Raw genomic sequence first — 16,954 nt, 5'->3', positions numbered from 1 at the left:
AACAAACAAAAAAGCATTCTCGATGATCCGGGCACATTGGTGGCCTGAAAATGAACGGTGACAAGGATTTTAATGGTTCACATTACGTGAGTTTTTCCTTGTATTTCCCTAGTTTTCCTTCAATCCAAACAGTTCCTTGGGCCATCATCTCCAGATCTAACTATTTAGACGGTTCTGATCTATATTTTTCATGCCACGTGTACGGGGATGGGGAGTGAGTTTTTCTCCGTCATGTCCCTTTGGGCATGACTTCTCTGATAGTTTAAATGGTGCTGACTCTTTCATCGTGTACCCATCCGGACCGTCCAAATATCTGACCCAACTGTGGACAAAGCACCACCTAAATTACACCGTTGAGATTAAAATAAACTTTTGATTTTGCCCTTTAAATTCGGACCATTCACTATTTTACTGTTAACCGTCCATATATTAACCATCAATCGGATTGTTTTAACCGATTGATCTGTCTGATTTTAAAGATATACTCCATCTACAATGCGTCCAGAAATCCGGGTGGTCCGGATACCCTTACACGAGTGCAACATGTGAGGAGCATGAATCATCTCCGTTTCCATGGGAGGTCGGATCTATCACAGGGCTTGGTAGATTAAACTTAACAAACAACTCGATGTGTGAGCCCAACCGTGATCTGTGGATGACATCCAATCCGTCCATCATGTGGACCAACTCATGTTATACATGATGTCCCAATGTCAGGCCGATCCAAAACTCTCACGTGACACACCCATTAAGGACGCGATTGCGTGGTGACTCCACACCCCATAGATGGGTGGTATCAGGACTCTGTGGGTGCTCACCGTGATGTGTGTATTCTATCCACTCCGTCCATCCGTTTTTCCAGCTCATCTCAGTATATGAAACCGAAACTGAAGCACAAACAAAGCTCCAATGCATCACAACACAGGAAAAAGAGGGGATTGAATGCCAACCATTGAAAAACTTCATGGGTTCCACAGAAGGTTTAGATCAAGCTAACATTTTTGTTTTCCTTCTTTCAGGTCCATGCGACCTTAGGTACAGGTTGGATGACAATTAAAAGTCACTGTGGGCCCCAGGAAGACGTCATCGTGATTTGAGTGGATGGGATATACAAAACACTGTTGATACACACGCAATCCGAGAGGTTTTTACTGGTGGATGTCCTCGTCCCGACCGTTACCTGTAATGGCCTACCAGAGGGTTGGACATACCTGATTTTCGTATAACAAAGAAAAAATAAAGGAGCAAAAAAGATGGACGGTTTGGATTTCCTTCAAACATTACGTTCGGGCGTGTATAGAGGACGCAGATTCGGTGGATCTCTGAATGTGGGGCCCACCTTGATGTATGTGTCGTATATCCACACCCTCCATCATTATATCCGGATCATGTTAGGTTAATATCATAAAAATAACATAGATCTAAATCTCAAGTGGACCACATCACGAGAAGAACGCCTACCATTAAAACATTCTCAGGCGCCAAAAGAATGTTTATTTACCATCCAACCTGTTGATAAGGTAAAAAAGACGTGTATGAAAGGATCAAACGAATATCAGATTGATCTAAAACTTTTATGGGCCTCGGGAAGTTTTTAATCGTCAATTACCACGGTTTCCTGTGGTGTGGTCCACCTGAGATTTGGGTCTTATTATGTTTTTTGAGAATACCCTAAAATGATATGGGGAAACTGATTTACGGCGTGGATATAAGACAAAAACAGCAAGGTGGCCCACACAAACGGTGATCTGCCGACCTCGTATCCACCGAAATCGCGTATACGGACAGTAACTTCAAAATGGTGGTGAACTAGCACACAAATCAACGCCACCTTTAATTCGAATTCCACCTCCCTCTCTCTCCGTCTCTCTGCTTCTCCCTCAGTCAGCTGTTACTGCATATATATAAGCAGACGGTTGCAGAATCTCTTCTCAGGTCTTTTTGGAATTTTTTCTTCTTGATGCTCTCCATCAAAGGTACTTTTTTTTATTAAAAAAAATACAAAAAAATAATAATAATTTCAGATTCATGTAAAAATCCATTTTGATCTGTTTCTATTTCTGTCATCTTCTTGATTTTTTTAGATGTTCGAATCTCCGTTTTAGGGTTTGGTTTTTGATATTCTGAGAGCTGTTTTCCTTTCTTGTATGCATGAAGAAACAAGATTGGCTTCTCACGTGCCAACGTGATGCGCGTGTGGAATCCTGGCTGTCCATCTGGTTGGCCCCAGCACGTATGCTCCATAGCCCAAAAGTTGGGATTGTTCGTTCATCATGTGGCTCTGTGAAGAGAATTGACTGATGGTTTGCATTTGATGCCTGCCTGTGGTCCCAGATGATGAACGGATGAGCCTGATCTTCGGGCTCTAGCACACAAATGGTCAGGCGCACCTGATGAATGGTCTGGATTTACTCTTCCTACACATAAAGAAGTGGTCTTTACTCTAATTATCTTTATTAATCTTTCTTTCCATTTTTCCTGTTATTTGTTAATTTCTTTTTATTTTTTAATTAGCTGATGATGATTTGGAACTACTGTTTGAACTTCCATCCCAGTTAGGAGCGAAGCTGTTGTGTTAATTTTGCTGTTTTTAATGGAAATGGGTAATGCAAGCCACCAAGGTCATATGTATGCGGCTATTCGCCTCTTATCTTGCTGATAGCTGTATTCTCATCCTCGATCATCTATCTGCTGGCCACCAGTTGAAGGATCAGGTTATCCTTATCTTGAGGATTTTTGGTTCATGGGCCACCATCCATATAGTGATGTCGTTTGTATCATTGAACCAAGGGCCCCACTCAACAACCTGAAAAACTAAGCAAATTGTATTTCTCTTGGGATAAGGTGTGGCTTGACCAAACTTGCCAAGTGTCAGATTGGTTTTATGTTTGCATTGTGCTGCTGATTCATGTTGAGGTCCAGTTTAGTACACTACCAAGTACCTTGCTTGGTAATGTGTGAGTTCCCATTCGAGGAGATGGTGAGTTCCCAGCTGTGCCATTGTATTTTCAGGAGTATCTATAACAGCTTTTGATTGGCATCTTCAATTTTCCACAAGCAACATTCATAACGAAACAATAATCAAGGGTAGTCAGCGTGATGGTGGATTGTTGTGTTCAAAAGGACAGTCATTAGGTTTTGAAATGTCTTTATTGAGAACTGCCATGGTGTATATGGAGTATCAGTGTATCACAATGAAGAGGATTCTTGTTCATCGATAAACACATAGTTTGCTTAATGCTAACCCACAGGATTCTATAAATTTGGATTCATATTCTTCAGTCATCTAAACTAATGATCAAATAGGGCTCCTTATGGATAAAGGATGTCTTTGACATCTCCTAGATTGGAAGAACTCAATCATTTGATACGGTTGCTATAAATGGACGGTTCAAGATAAAATGCCGCAACGGTCCACATTCATGGAAAAAAATCCATATATCTGTGGAGGATCAAATCCAGGGATTTCAGTAGCATCCATTGAATTGATGGTTTGTATTGTTTTTCCATAGGCATGACATGTACAAAACATTGTGTTTTGGCAAAGTATGCATTCATTGATGAACAGAACCTTGTAATTCCCCCTAAACAAAGCTAATCAATGTGAAATGAACTCCAAAAAGTTTTTCTAGCATCGTGTGGTGTAGGAAGTTACAGAACTTTGTGTTCATTTGTGGCGATGTATTTAAATTTGAAATGGGCATATTGTGTTGAGGTAATTGCTAGTATTTTCATCTTCAGATAGAGACGTGACGTTGATGAAATTGCCAACCCTAAATGATTGATACCAGACTATGATGATTGATACTGTGGGAGATGTAGTCAACCCAAAAGAGCTGAGAGCATGCTGTGATTATGATGGTGAAAGACACATGATACTGTTACTCAAGAATATTGTAGACTATCGAATTGTGATGTGGCAGAAACTATTGCGAGCAATTTTATTATGCTTGCAATCCTTCTTGAGGATTCACATGCTCATGCGGCACACATGCAGGGTCCATATTGACCACCAGGTTTACCCATTGAGTATGTGCCTTGGCCGAAAAGTAAGGACAATCTGCTCATCAGGTTGCCTTCAAGTGTAAAAAGATGGGTTGCTCAAGAAATAACTAGCATTTCACATTTAATGTATACATGGTCCATTTGATGGGTGGATGACTAGCTTGATTTTGGGGCAAGGGCACAGGCTCAGCCGACTGCCAAATGAGTGATCCTGATCTTGCTCACAGGTATAGCTTTGGCACACATGGATGGGAAGTTGGGTCAATTGGAGGATGGTAGAAAAGATGGGGCTATGTGGGTTTTTGTGCAAAGAGATGGAACTGATGGAGGGCTGGTAGGGCCCTGATGGATTAATAGTAATGTATGTTTGAGTAGATTACATAGGAAAAATTAAGTTGCATAATTACTTATTAGGAGATTTCAAGAAAAATAATGTTCTTAGCTTGCATGATTGTTTTATGTTGAAGGAGAACTATTGGAGTTATTTTACTATTTTAAATGTATGGGTGCATAAATTTTCCGGGTAATTTGAATTATTTAAAAATTCTATAAATCCATGTTTTTTTAATAGTTTTGCATTTTAACCTTCTCTCTCTCTCTCTCTCTCTCTCTCAAATATTGATTCACATGGTAACATTGACCCTTTGGTTTTGTTTCCTTATGTTTCAAGTTATCAATTTAATAGTACAAGAAGTTTCAGTCAAATAACCTATTCAAAAGCCACCTTTTTGTTTTGTTTCCTGATGTTTCAAGTTATCAATTTAATAGTACTAGAAGTTTCAGTCAAATAGGCTATTCAAACGGCATTATGAGAAATTTCAAAGTGGAATATTCTTTAAGCCCCTTTTCTTGGTAACTACCATATATAAAGTGGAATATGTTGGACTCAGTACCATGGTTTTGAATATCGTTCGGTACGACTTGGTATCAGCCAATCGACTAAGTTTCAGTTCTAGTTGGACCACTTATACGTTAAAATCAGGTGATTCAGTCTGGGACCAGTATGCTGCGAGAAACAAAAGTCTAAATCCTCTTTGCACTGCTGTCTATGCATTTCTCAATTGTGTGTGTGTGTGTGTGTGTGTATTTGTTATTTCTCCCTTTTCTTATCTTTCAACCGCATTTAAAATCATGGCTTACACACTTATCATGCATCAGCATTGATTTGTTCCTTCTTTTTATTAGTCTTCTTTTATACTTAAAAAAGCATATCATTTCTGAATGATGAATGAATTGTTGCAGAAAATTCTTGTAAATTTTGTTTCCTTTTCATTGTCTCTGTGTTCCTAAATTTTTAAAAGAATATCTTCTTTTCCAAAATGTTTTATCATCTGCCAACCGTTGGGACTGTGACACGTGTGCAAAGGTGCGCACGTGCGTAGCGTGCATAGGTGAGCATGCCTAATATATATATATATATATATATGTGTAATTTCATGTCGTCTAGGCGACTCATCTTGCATCTGATGAGTCATATTGGTATCGGCAACATGACTTGGTCCTATACCAAGATGAGTGCACACTGAAACCGGGTATTTAAACCTTGCTTGGTATTTTGAAAATTTGAACTTACTATTATTTGTTTATTAATTTAGTTTTTTGGTTCTAAGATAAATATAATTAAAAAAAAAAAAACCTTTTATGAAGACTTCACAAATTGGATGCAAGGGTTTGAGTGAATGATGACACAAGAAGAAACAATCATTTTGCATTGACACAGCAAAGGAGCTATATGTTGTAGTTGCGATTATGATTTAAAGATTATTTCTTTCATTGTTTGCTTCCTCGGAAGTTCTTGTTTACCATTTACGTTCTTTGCCCAATTACTAAAAGACCCTTTTTCTTGTTAAAAATTCCATTTGTGGTTTATGGGAAATGCTATAGAACGTGCATGCACCATTAAAAGAAAAAAGAAACCATAGAATATGGAATGTGAGCTGACTTTGTTTTATTTTATTTATTTATTTAATTTAGTTTAATTTAATTTTTTTTTGGTGTTTTGGATAATCAGTGTGAGCAGGTGGCTCCACTATCTTGTAATGGCTTCTGGAAATACTTATTTTGATGACATGCGGTGCAACCTTGAAGTTATTGATCCTCCGCAAAATGTAGACTTGGTGGAAGTCGGTGAACATGTCGACGATACATCTCAACCTGCAGCTAAATCTAATGCAGTTGCTAGTAGTGTTCGTGAATTATTGGAGTGTCCCGTATGCTTAAATGCTATGTACCCTCCTATCCATCAGGTCTGCTTATTATTTTCCTTAAAAGTACATATGACCATCTGCAACTGAATATGGACACATTTATTCTATATGTTCTCACATTTTCTTATCTTTTCTCGTCCTCCTCTTCTTGTTCTTCTTTGGGTGGAATCATGTTCTGTAAATGTCTGATTGTCACTTGGAGTCTCATTTCAAAATTGATCTTGTTCATATGCTATAAAACTTGTTAGTAGTCAGTGTAGCATGCCTTTGAGGTTTGTTGATTTTGTACTTGAAGAGTTGAAGCAGGTGTATTTTATTTGTTATTTAAGTTCAATTGTTTATATCATGCTACTGAATTACTCAATGATTTTATATAGTTTTATCTTTGTGTTTTTCATATGGGCCATGAATTTTACTCCAGGGTGGATGAGGAAGAACAGAACAGGAGAAAAGTGGATTTTTGCACACACTACAATCCTGAAAATTGATCTTTTGGGGTCAATATCCTGTGGTCACGATGTATCTCCTAATGTGCTTGAGGCTTTTAGAAGCATGTATGGTCAGCTTGCAAGGTGTTTTCTATTGGCCTTTGCTTTTAGTCACTTTCCAAAACTAGGTGTCTTCCATTAGCCATTTTGTTTTCGGCCATTCTCTGATTATATGGATAGGATAATTTGATCTATGTAGATCGTTAATTATCTTCCACCCATGTTCATCGGGGCCCACTACATGGAAGGTCCTGATTGATACACCCAACCTGCAAGGTGTACTGGCTACACCATATTCCGGTGCAGCATTAGTGTTTCAATTTGGGAGGAGGTAATCACTAACTTTTGATGAGGACAGTGCACTTGATTCATGTGTTTGGGGCACCTGCATCTCACACATGTGAGAAATCCAAGATGAGGAACCAACTCAAATATGATCCAACCAAGGTGAGGATCCTATGAGCCGATGGGTACTTGATAGGTACACAGACTAGATTGGATTCGGGTCTTGTGCCCTGAAAGCAGTACCTGGACCTAAAACCTGCACCCTTAGGCAGGTTTGGGGGTGTGAGCACACTGGGCCCTGATAGACTTAAATTTATGTAGAACTTACCTAAGTATTAATCCTCATGGAAACAAAGTGAAGCAATCTCCCTTTTTTCCCCCATTGTGAAGCTCTGAGCATGACCAAGAAACTAGTCAATTAAAGGAGTCTTTAACTAAGCTAGTTTGCTAATCAAGCTGACTTAAACCAACTTCGATTATTCTTGAAATACTCCAGATTCAGAAACTTGTAGAACTTTTTGGGGACTTCATGCCAAAATCTACATGTGGAAATCTTTCTAGAACCACATGACTTGCACAATTGGGCTCCATGATGGATCCATGTGATGAGATTGCCAACATAATACTTGATTTTGGACTAACCCTTGCCTAATTAGTAATCTGATCCTAATTTGCTGAATGCTTGCTTGAATTATGTAACCATGTCCTTGTTGGAAAGTTAACTTGACAGGCTAAAACTGTTTTTTTTTTTTTTTTTTTTTTTGGGTCGCTTGAGTGATCTTTAACATTTGAGCTAGAGCCATACTCTTTGTTTACAAAAATGGACAGCCACCTTGATTACTGTCACTAACATGCGCGCCTTTTGAGGCAAATATCTATAGAATGATAAGACCATGAAGTCATCAACTTGGGTTCCGTTGTTGACCCCTGACATTGTTTTATTGGAACCCTTGACATCAAAGTCACTTAAAATATGCTTCTAGGAGCAGATTCACATAGAGAAAGCTCCATTAAGTTGGTTTTATAGGTTTTAGGTTTTGCAGAAGAGGAAGAAATTTGTCTCTACTCCTATGTTATTTCCATTGTAACAAACGGCATGTTCTTTGCCAATCTGTTGCAATCAATTAAGAACCACTTTATCATTTTTATCATTATGTGAATTGTGGGTATATTTTCAGTTTTATGCGTGTCAATGAAAAAAGGAGTTCTTTAATGCTATTCTTTGAAATCATGTGTTTGTCTGTCTGATGGCCTCTACAGCTTGGTATTAATGTCTGGATATTATCTCTGATTCTAATGCACCAACTGATCTCCTCTGTTAATTGTTCTTCTCTGTTTTTCATGTCGTCATGCCTTATCCACCATACATGTGGCATATATTTACAAAAGTCTAATTGTGGGCCCCATTTTGGTTGGACCATACCTGGAATTCACACTGATTGAACTATCTTAATCATCTAATTTCAATTGTTGAATGTGGACTGCAGACTAGTTTTTTTCTTACTGTTATACCTGCCAGTTCGCTGGTTTGGATCATCTAATCTGTGTCGTTTGGGCACATTCCATCCACGATGGCCCTACCATTTGGACAGTCTGGATTAACATGAATTAACATGAATTCATGTCATGTGTACAATAGATGAGATACTATAACTTAAAAGCAGCAATACCATAATGGCAGCATACCACAACTTAGCAGCATAGTATAGCTCTTGACCTTTTGATGAAACCTGTTTTCAGGCTGCATACCTGGCATCTCCCCTTTCAATCTTTACATGCTGATGAGAAATAGCCTCTTTTTAATAATTCTTGACCTATGAAAGTTCCCTTGGATTTAGTTTCAAGTTCCTTTTGATATTTTACTGATGTGGTCCATAGACCTATGTAGTCCAATTTCTGTTCTGTCCATTGCAAATGATCCTCTAGTGATCCTTTACCTGCATGAAAGAGTAATTCTTTTTCATGGTTGCAGTGTTCAAATGGCCACACATTGTGCTCTGGATGCAAGCCGAGAGTGCACAACCGGTGTCCCACTTGCAGGCATGAGCTTGGCAATATAAGATGTCTTGCCCTGGAGAAGGTGGCAGCTTCTCTTGAGCTGCCATGCAAATATCAAAGTTTTGGGTGTGTGGGTATCTATCCTTACTACAGCAAGCTGAAACATGAGTCCCAATGCGTGTTCAGACCCTACAACTGTCCCTATGCTGGTTCTGAGTGCACTGTAGTTGGTGATATTCCTTATCTAGTGGCCCACCTCAAAGATGATCACAAAGTCGACATGCACAATGGCAGCACGTTCAACCATCGTTATGTGAAGTCAAATCCACATGAGGTTGAGAATGCGACATGGATGTTAACGGTACTGTGTTTGTACTAACTGGTTTGTTTATTTGAATTGTTGTTATAGGTTCTGATTGCCTTCTCATATAATTTCTCATCCTTTCCTCATCCTTCGCTTAATGCTGTTATTTTGTTGGTCATCTACATGGGTTCTATTCCTACTGCTAGAATGCTTTAGCATGTTCTTATCTGAAATATGTCATGTAATATGTTGGAAAAATTTAGATTCTTTGGCTTATTTTATTTTTGGGCAAGATCCATTGCTAAATACTTGTATTCTCACACTCTAGACATGTGGCATACTTGCACACTCAGTTGGACCTTTCATTTTTGGTTGGCCCTACCATAAAAGAGCTGTCCGTACTTTGAAATTACGACTTTTGGGCAATGCATAACCCAAAACTCAAATTGCTGCTGATTGAAGGATGTTTTCTTGTTAAAGTTGGTCCATTGGTTGGACGTTTTTAACCATCTGTTTGTAATTGCTGAAAGTCTTCCAGTGGCTAGGTTCACATAACGCTGTGGTTTTCCAAGGTATGGCTAGGAGAATGGTCCAGATCTCATGAATGGCATCACATGTTTGGAGAACTATTGCTTGACGATGCAAGTGTCAAAATTGGATCCTTTCTCAACTTGTTCAATGTTTCTATTTTCAAATTATTAGTGCTTTTATGACTTCAATGCAAAAGGTTGCTTAAAAAACTGGTTGTCTCTGGAGAAAATCTTTGCTTGTAGTTTCTGTGTATACTTTCTTTGGGCACTACTCTTTGTACCACATCTTAGCCTAAGTTTCCGATAACAGTTTCATTTTATGGTTTCTGTTTTTAAAGTTGACACAAAAAGTGGATGTGCTAAATTGGCTTCTAGCAAAATTTTCATATTATTTAAGATTCTTGCAACATTATATATATGTATGTATGTTTGCATACTGATTCTGTATATTCTTTCCTTTCATAATCTACTTTCTCAGTCTTTTCGGGTTGTTGTTATTACTTATTTAATTTGTGGCAATTCGTTTGTTGCGAACTTGTGGTGACAACCTCAACTGTCGTAGTCATTGGTCCTATTGTGGGCAGAGCATAGTTGAAAATCATACTGTCTATACGATTTGAATTGTCTGATTTCCACTCAACTATTGAATTTGGGACAGACCACTTTCTCTTCAACTTTCTGTTTGATGATCACCAATGGGATGGTGAGGATCGTCTGGCCAGTCAGACTTTTGGGTTATGAAATGGCCACACAATGTGGATGGCTTGATTTGCATGCATGTATGCAATGTTTTGGGTTGCCATAATGTTGCAAGTTGGGGGGAAAGCATATTGTAGAACTATTTTGTTCTATTTATGTACATTATGATCACTTGAGTTTTCAGTTTGTACAACTGGGCCTGTTGTTCAATGTTCCAAACCATCAAAATGATGGGCCATGCCCCATCTTGGTTGCCCATATACCAATAGCCATTCAGTTTGGAAGAGCCTAGCCATGGATTCTTGGCCTTCGTTTGTTTGTGGAACACTGCTGTATTAGAACCGGAAGTTCAAGAAAATGAAAATTAGACAAAGGCCTTGTCCCAGTTTTAATTCTTTTGATTGTCCTGTCTATATGCTGGCCACCAGTTGAAGGGTCAGAACTTCCTGATCTGGTCTGGGAGACTTTGAATGCATGGGCCATGCATAGGCACTTGTAGAAATGGTTTGGATCCCTGAACCGTGGGTCATTCACAAGCGAACTGTATAGTTACTCTCGGGTCAGGCATTGTATCCTACCTGTTTTGGTTATGCTTTTCCGGGGGATCCTGTGCTCTATTTTTTGATTTTGTTTGTTTCTTGAAATGACTATGTTTTGCTGCATTCATCATTAATACTGTCACACCATCTTCTCCTTTCATACCTTCTGCTTTGGTTTATGTAGCAGATTGTAAGAATCCTTATGCTGTCTCTAGGTTTTCAGTTGCTTTGGACAGTATTTCTGTCTGCATTTTGAAGCCTTTCAGATTGGAATGGCCCCTGTCTACATTGCATTCCTGCGCTTCATGGGTGATGACAGCGAAGCTAAGAACTACAGCTACAGCCTTGAGGTGGGCGGAAATGGACGGAAGATGGTTTGGCAAGGGGTGCCCCGCAGCATAAGGGACAGCCATCGGAAGGTCAGGGACAGCTATGATGGTCTCATCATCCAGCGGAACATGGCCCTCTTCTTCTCGGGGGGCGACAGGAAGGAGTTGAAGCTGAGGGTGACTGGGAGGATTTGGAAAGAACAGTGAGGTCTGTGCTCTTTCCCTCCCACTCTGTTGGTTGTTCTTTTCGTGGTGTTTGTGTCTCTCCTGGTCATGTATTTTTGGATTGTGGAAGGCAAACTCTCTTTGCTTGTAATGCATTAATACATGAATGGAAAGACATGGTTACATATAGAATGTCTTGGCTATGATATTAGTTCATTCTCAGTTCATGGTGTGGCTGTGTGCATGAATGCATGGGTCATGGCTCGTGGACATGCATGTGGAGGAAGATAGATGCGTAGTTTTTATTTTTTCCTTAACAACTTGATCACTGGGAATGAAAGAGAGTTTGTTTTGTAGGCATTGCGGTCCCATTCATCTGCATTTTTCATGCGGATATACCTTTTGTCATGCATATCTGTTTGCATGTTTACACATGCATACCAGCACATGCTTTCAGTAGTTCTTATTTTGATGATTTTACAGGGTTTAAGATACGATGTGTATGTCCAACCATTTAGTAGGTGGCATGAACTGTACCAACCATTGATTGGTGCGTGATGATTGATTTGAACTGTCCAATCAGTGGCCACCTCTTGGAGGAGTCAGTGGTCACCGTCCACTGCCAATCTTGGGCCGTCAAGAGAAAAGTTTAGAGCAGCAGTAGATAGAATGGTTGAAGGGGAAAAGATGACATTGTAATCTGTTCAGCTCTGGAAACTGAAATTACCTGTTTTTCAAACGATGATAAAATATTATTAAGAAAAAAGGCCAAAGCCAGACAAAACAAACAAAAGAAAAGAATACAACAACCCAGACGCCCCTACAGGACTGACTAGCTTTCTGGGAAACGGACCACAGCATTCAAGGCCACTCCTTTTCGCTACCTGAAAGACTTCCTCTACTTGTCCCAAATGATTCCTGAAACATCTATTGTTCCTCTCCTTCCAAAGGAACCTAAGGCCAGCCAACATTGCAAGCCGCCAAGCAATTTGACCTGCCTTCGTGTGCATTTCTTCGTGCCACAAGAGAAAATTGGCCGATGGAGCTTGGTGAGACACACAACACCAAGAAGGTTGAAGAACTCATTCCCAACTATGTTGCAAACGCACAATGGATGAAAAGGTGATCTACCATCTCCTCATCTTAAAAGCCATCTTGTATCTCAACAAGTCTTGGATGGCAAGAAATGTTTAGAGCAATTTTCCAGGAAGAAGATTACAGATTGATTGGCTGAGCAACAATTTGCTGCAATTTTGAAGTGGCCCATCCGTGAGATGCCCCATCAGTATCAGTCAATCTGTTCAGATTGATTCAAATATTTTCCAATCTTCTGTGTTCTTAAGATTATACTATTTACAAAGGTCCATGGTTCATTCCCCCTTCTTAAAAATAAACAGGCAGCCCTAGAACTAGTGTACCATGTGCGTGTGCTGTGTGTGGACGTGGATTGCTTAGTACTGATTTACTCAGTATGTTATAGTGTACTGAGTGAACTCTATTGGGGCCACTGTGATGTATGTCTTATCCATGACATTCATCCATTTTACCAGCTCATTTTAGGTCATGAGCCCAAAATCGAAGCATATCGAATGCTCAACTGGGCCACATCACAGAAAGGAAACAATGGTAATTGAGTGCCTGGGGTCGGATAAGTTTTGAATCAAGCTGGTATGTATGCATTTTCTCTTCATCCATGCCTGTGTGATCTTAGGGCCCGTTTGGCCGGGTGGATTGGAAGGGATTGAATGGTACTAGGGTGGTTGGCATGGATTTCTAGGTAATGACGGTGTTGTCAGTGGATTGTCTTGAGATCCATGGGATTGCTCTATCCCTGGATTGCCATATCTAGTCTGTTTGGCACTCCTGGCCAATCTGGGGATTAAACCTTCCCATCCCTTCCAATCCCTCGAACCAAACACATCCCAGGCAAATTTGAACGGATTCGGGTGGATTGGATGGGATTTAAAGGTAATGATGGTGTTGTCAGTGGATTGTCTTAAGATCCATGGGATTGGGATCAAATCATCGACTCTGTTGGGCACGCCTGGCCAATCCTGGGATTTAACTTCCAATCCCTTCCAATCCGACCGGCCAAACTCGCCCTTAAGAACAGGTTGGATGACAAATAAACATTATTGTGGCCTCAGGAAGGTTTCAGTGATGGATGCTATTAACCCCATTGTCCTGTTGTGTGGCCCACTTGGTCGTTGGATCTGCTTCGATTTTGGTCTCATGCCCTAAAACGAGCTGGTAAAATGGATGGATGTTGTGGATAAGACATACATCATGGTGGGCCCCACAAAGTACACAATCTGCATTGGCTGTGTGTATATAACTTACCCTTTGTGCCCATGTGGACCCCAAGTGGTTTTAGTGACGGCTATCATGTCCCCAGTGTTTCTTGTGTTGCGTCTTATGTGCGTCTCTAATCTGCTATATTTTTGGACTAACCTCTTAACATGAGCTGATACAATAGATGTACAAAATAAATGTCATATACCATTATGGTCACCTACATAGCCTTTTATTACATGAGATCCATAATAATTCTCCTTGACGTGGGTTAATTCAAAGAGAATACTTAGTCGGGTGAGAATCTTAAGATGATAAAACTAGGTAGCAGAGGCATTTCATTTTCCTTCCAAAATTGAAAGTTTACACCCATTCTCATTACCGTTTAAAAATGCGGCATTATATATAGTAGAGAACATATTATTATTGATTGGTAAGTTTCGCACATTTGTAAATAGACACCAATTACACTCAATTTCATGTGCCAACGTGGCAAATATGTTAAAGATCCAAGCCACTCCTTCGGTGGGTTCCTTTGTGTAAATGCCCTATTCTACACATAAAAAGCAAACCATCAGTGAAAAGGCTACCTCAAATGGTCAATGGAGGGGCCGGAATTTGGGAACAGGGTAGCTTACTTGATTCACATGTTACGTAGAAAGGCCTCACTGTTGTTTTTATGCCTCACCTGAACCACACCAATACCATATTGTCAAATGGGTTGTGTGTGGGAAGTGGATTGCGTGGGGATCCCAACACCATCAATATCCTTGGTGATTGGATTCTGTGGGGCCCACCATGATGTATGTGTCTTATCCATGCTGTCGGCTTGTTTTGAGACCTCATTTTAGGGCATGAGCTCAAAATTGAGCTATATCCAAAGCTCGCAAGCAGACCACACCACAGGAAATAGTGGCGATTGTATGCTACCTACCATTGAAAACTTCTTTGGGACCACAAAAGTTCTGGGTGGAGCTGATGTTTTCCCTTCATCCAGTCACCTTATGAGCAAGTTAGATTGTAAATAAACATCATGGCAGGCCTTAAGAAGATTTCATTTGTGGATGTCATTATTCTCCTGGTTTCTTGTTGTGTGGTCCACTTGATAACCTTCAATTTTGATTACATGCCCTAAAATGAGGCGGCAAAACAGATGGATGCATGGGATAAGACACATCATGGCGGGCTCCATAAAGTCCTGTCACTAGGGTCATTATCTTTTGTTTCGTGTAGCGTGGTCCACCTGAACTTTGGATATGCTTCAATTTTCGGATCATGCCTTGAAATGAGGTAGCATAATGGATGGACGGTGTGGATATAAAATGCATACATTACAGTGGGCCTAACAGAGTCCAGTCACCAGAGTTATCATCCCTACTGTTTCCTGGTGCAGTCCACTTGAGCTTTGGATCTGCTTGACAGCGTGGATAAAAGTCTAGCAGCGTGGTAAAATGCATACATCACAGTGGGCCCCACAGAGTCTGGCAGCGTGGATAAAACTCCCACATCACAGTGAGCAGCACGGAGTCTGGCAGCTTGGATAATACACATACATCAAGGTGGTCCCCATGATAGTAACACACACACATAAAGTTGGGCCATGACAGCATCAATAAAACACACCAGTACAAAAACATAGTACAGAAAAAATAAAAAAATATGACCATGAGAGCTAAAAGCTACAGAAAAAATAACAAAAATAAAAAATAGGATCATGACAGCTAAAATAACAAAAAATAAAAAATAGAATCATGACAGCTAAAATAACAAAAAATAAAAAATAGGATCATGGCAGCTAAAATAACAAAAAATAAAAAAATAGGATCATGACAGCTAAAATAACAAAAAATAAAAAATAGGATCATGACAGCTAAAATAACAAAAAATTAAAAAATAGGATCATGACAGCTAAAATAACAAAAAATAAAAAAATAGGATCATGACAAAAAACAACAACGCCCACCGTGGGGCTCGAACCCACGACCACAAGGTTAAGAGCCTTGCGCTCTACCAACTGAGCTAGACGGGCTTTGTTTATAACGATTTGTATGTATATAATATATTTTATCTAAAAATCTTGGTATTTTTTAATTAATTCACATGCAAGTGAACGGCATTAAAAAGGAATTAACGATTTAAGAACATTAAAAACTTTTCGTAGGCCATATTTTATTATTATTATTTAAATCAAGATGATATTTGTATGTTTTTTTGACATTATCAACAGGTTGGATGAAAAATAACCATCACGGTGGCCTCAGAAAGGTTTCAACGGTGGATGTTATGATATCCACTGTTTCTTATAGTGTGTTCCACATGATATTTGAATATGCTTCATTTTTGGGCTTACTACCTTAAATTATCTGGGAAAACAGATGGACGGCATGGATATGCAACAGATACATCAAGGTGGGCCTACGGTCACGACCGGACAGAACTTACTTTGGTCCCGACCTTACTGAGTCCGCGTCCTGATTTCTGAGTTGGGTCTGATTTCTTAACATGAAATGGACATCATGGGGCTCCCAACAAACGGCTTGGATCTTGCACAAGTGTGCCAAGCTTTACACACGTGTCAACCTAAAACTTGCGCGAGTGAAGGTGTTCGGAATAAGGTTTATTCACGTGTGAAATTATAGTATTAAATACCAACAACCAACAATGATGAGAGTTATTTTATATACTCTGGCAGAGTAGGATGCTTGTTACACAGGCACTAAGAAATTGTATACGTGGAATAAAATAACTTAAAATAAACCACCTAAATTACGGAGCCCATTGTTTCCAACCCTCTGGTCCAAAAATCAGATATGTTTAACAATCCTATCCTCTGATTAGTGGACACTTGTTTGTCACAATATCACCATTGGATACTTTTCATTTTAACCGTCCAATAAATTTCAACCAATCCGATAGTCAGGTGATGAAATAATCCTATTATTTGGTTCACGATAAATCCATAGTGTGGAAATTTTAATTTAAAATAAAGGTATTACTGGTATTCAATTTCCGCCTGCGTATCATTCGCAACACTGTTTCTGAGTATCAAAGTTTTTTCGCCCGACAAAAACGAAAACTATTCATTCGAGCGGATTAGGTGCGGCCCCAGCCTC

General features: G+C 39.5%; 1 protein-coding gene and 1 non-coding gene across 2 annotated transcripts; one reads left to right on the top strand and one right to left on the bottom strand.

Annotated features, from left to right (window-relative positions):
* Positions 1-1,854: 1,854 nt before the first annotated feature.
* Positions 1,855-11,771, top strand: LOC131250745 (E3 ubiquitin-protein ligase DIS1-like). Its single transcript, XM_058251031.1, has 4 exons — positions 1,855-1,976; positions 6,017-6,251; positions 8,958-9,344; positions 11,271-11,771. Exons 2-4 carry the CDS (start codon positions 6,045-6,047, stop codon positions 11,589-11,591), a joined length of 915 nt encoding a protein of 304 aa, XP_058107014.1. The 5' UTR covers positions 1,855-1,976; positions 6,017-6,044; the 3' UTR covers positions 11,592-11,771.
* A 4,026-nt stretch (positions 11,772-15,797) lies between these two features.
* On the bottom strand, positions 15,798-15,870 carry TRNAK-CUU (transfer RNA lysine (anticodon CUU)). Its single transcript has one exon. It is a non-coding gene; the product is annotated as a tRNA-Lys (tRNA).
* Between the last annotated feature and the right edge of the window lie 1,084 nt (positions 15,871-16,954).

The sequence above is a fragment of the Magnolia sinica genome, chromosome 7 (genome assembly GCF_029962835.1).
Source record: "Magnolia sinica isolate HGM2019 chromosome 7, MsV1, whole genome shotgun sequence".
Lineage (NCBI taxonomy): Eukaryota > Viridiplantae > Streptophyta > Magnoliopsida > Magnoliales > Magnoliaceae > Magnolia > Magnolia sinica.
The sequence above is the reverse complement of the archived record's forward strand: the minus strand, read 5'-3'. Positions and strand labels throughout refer to the sequence as shown.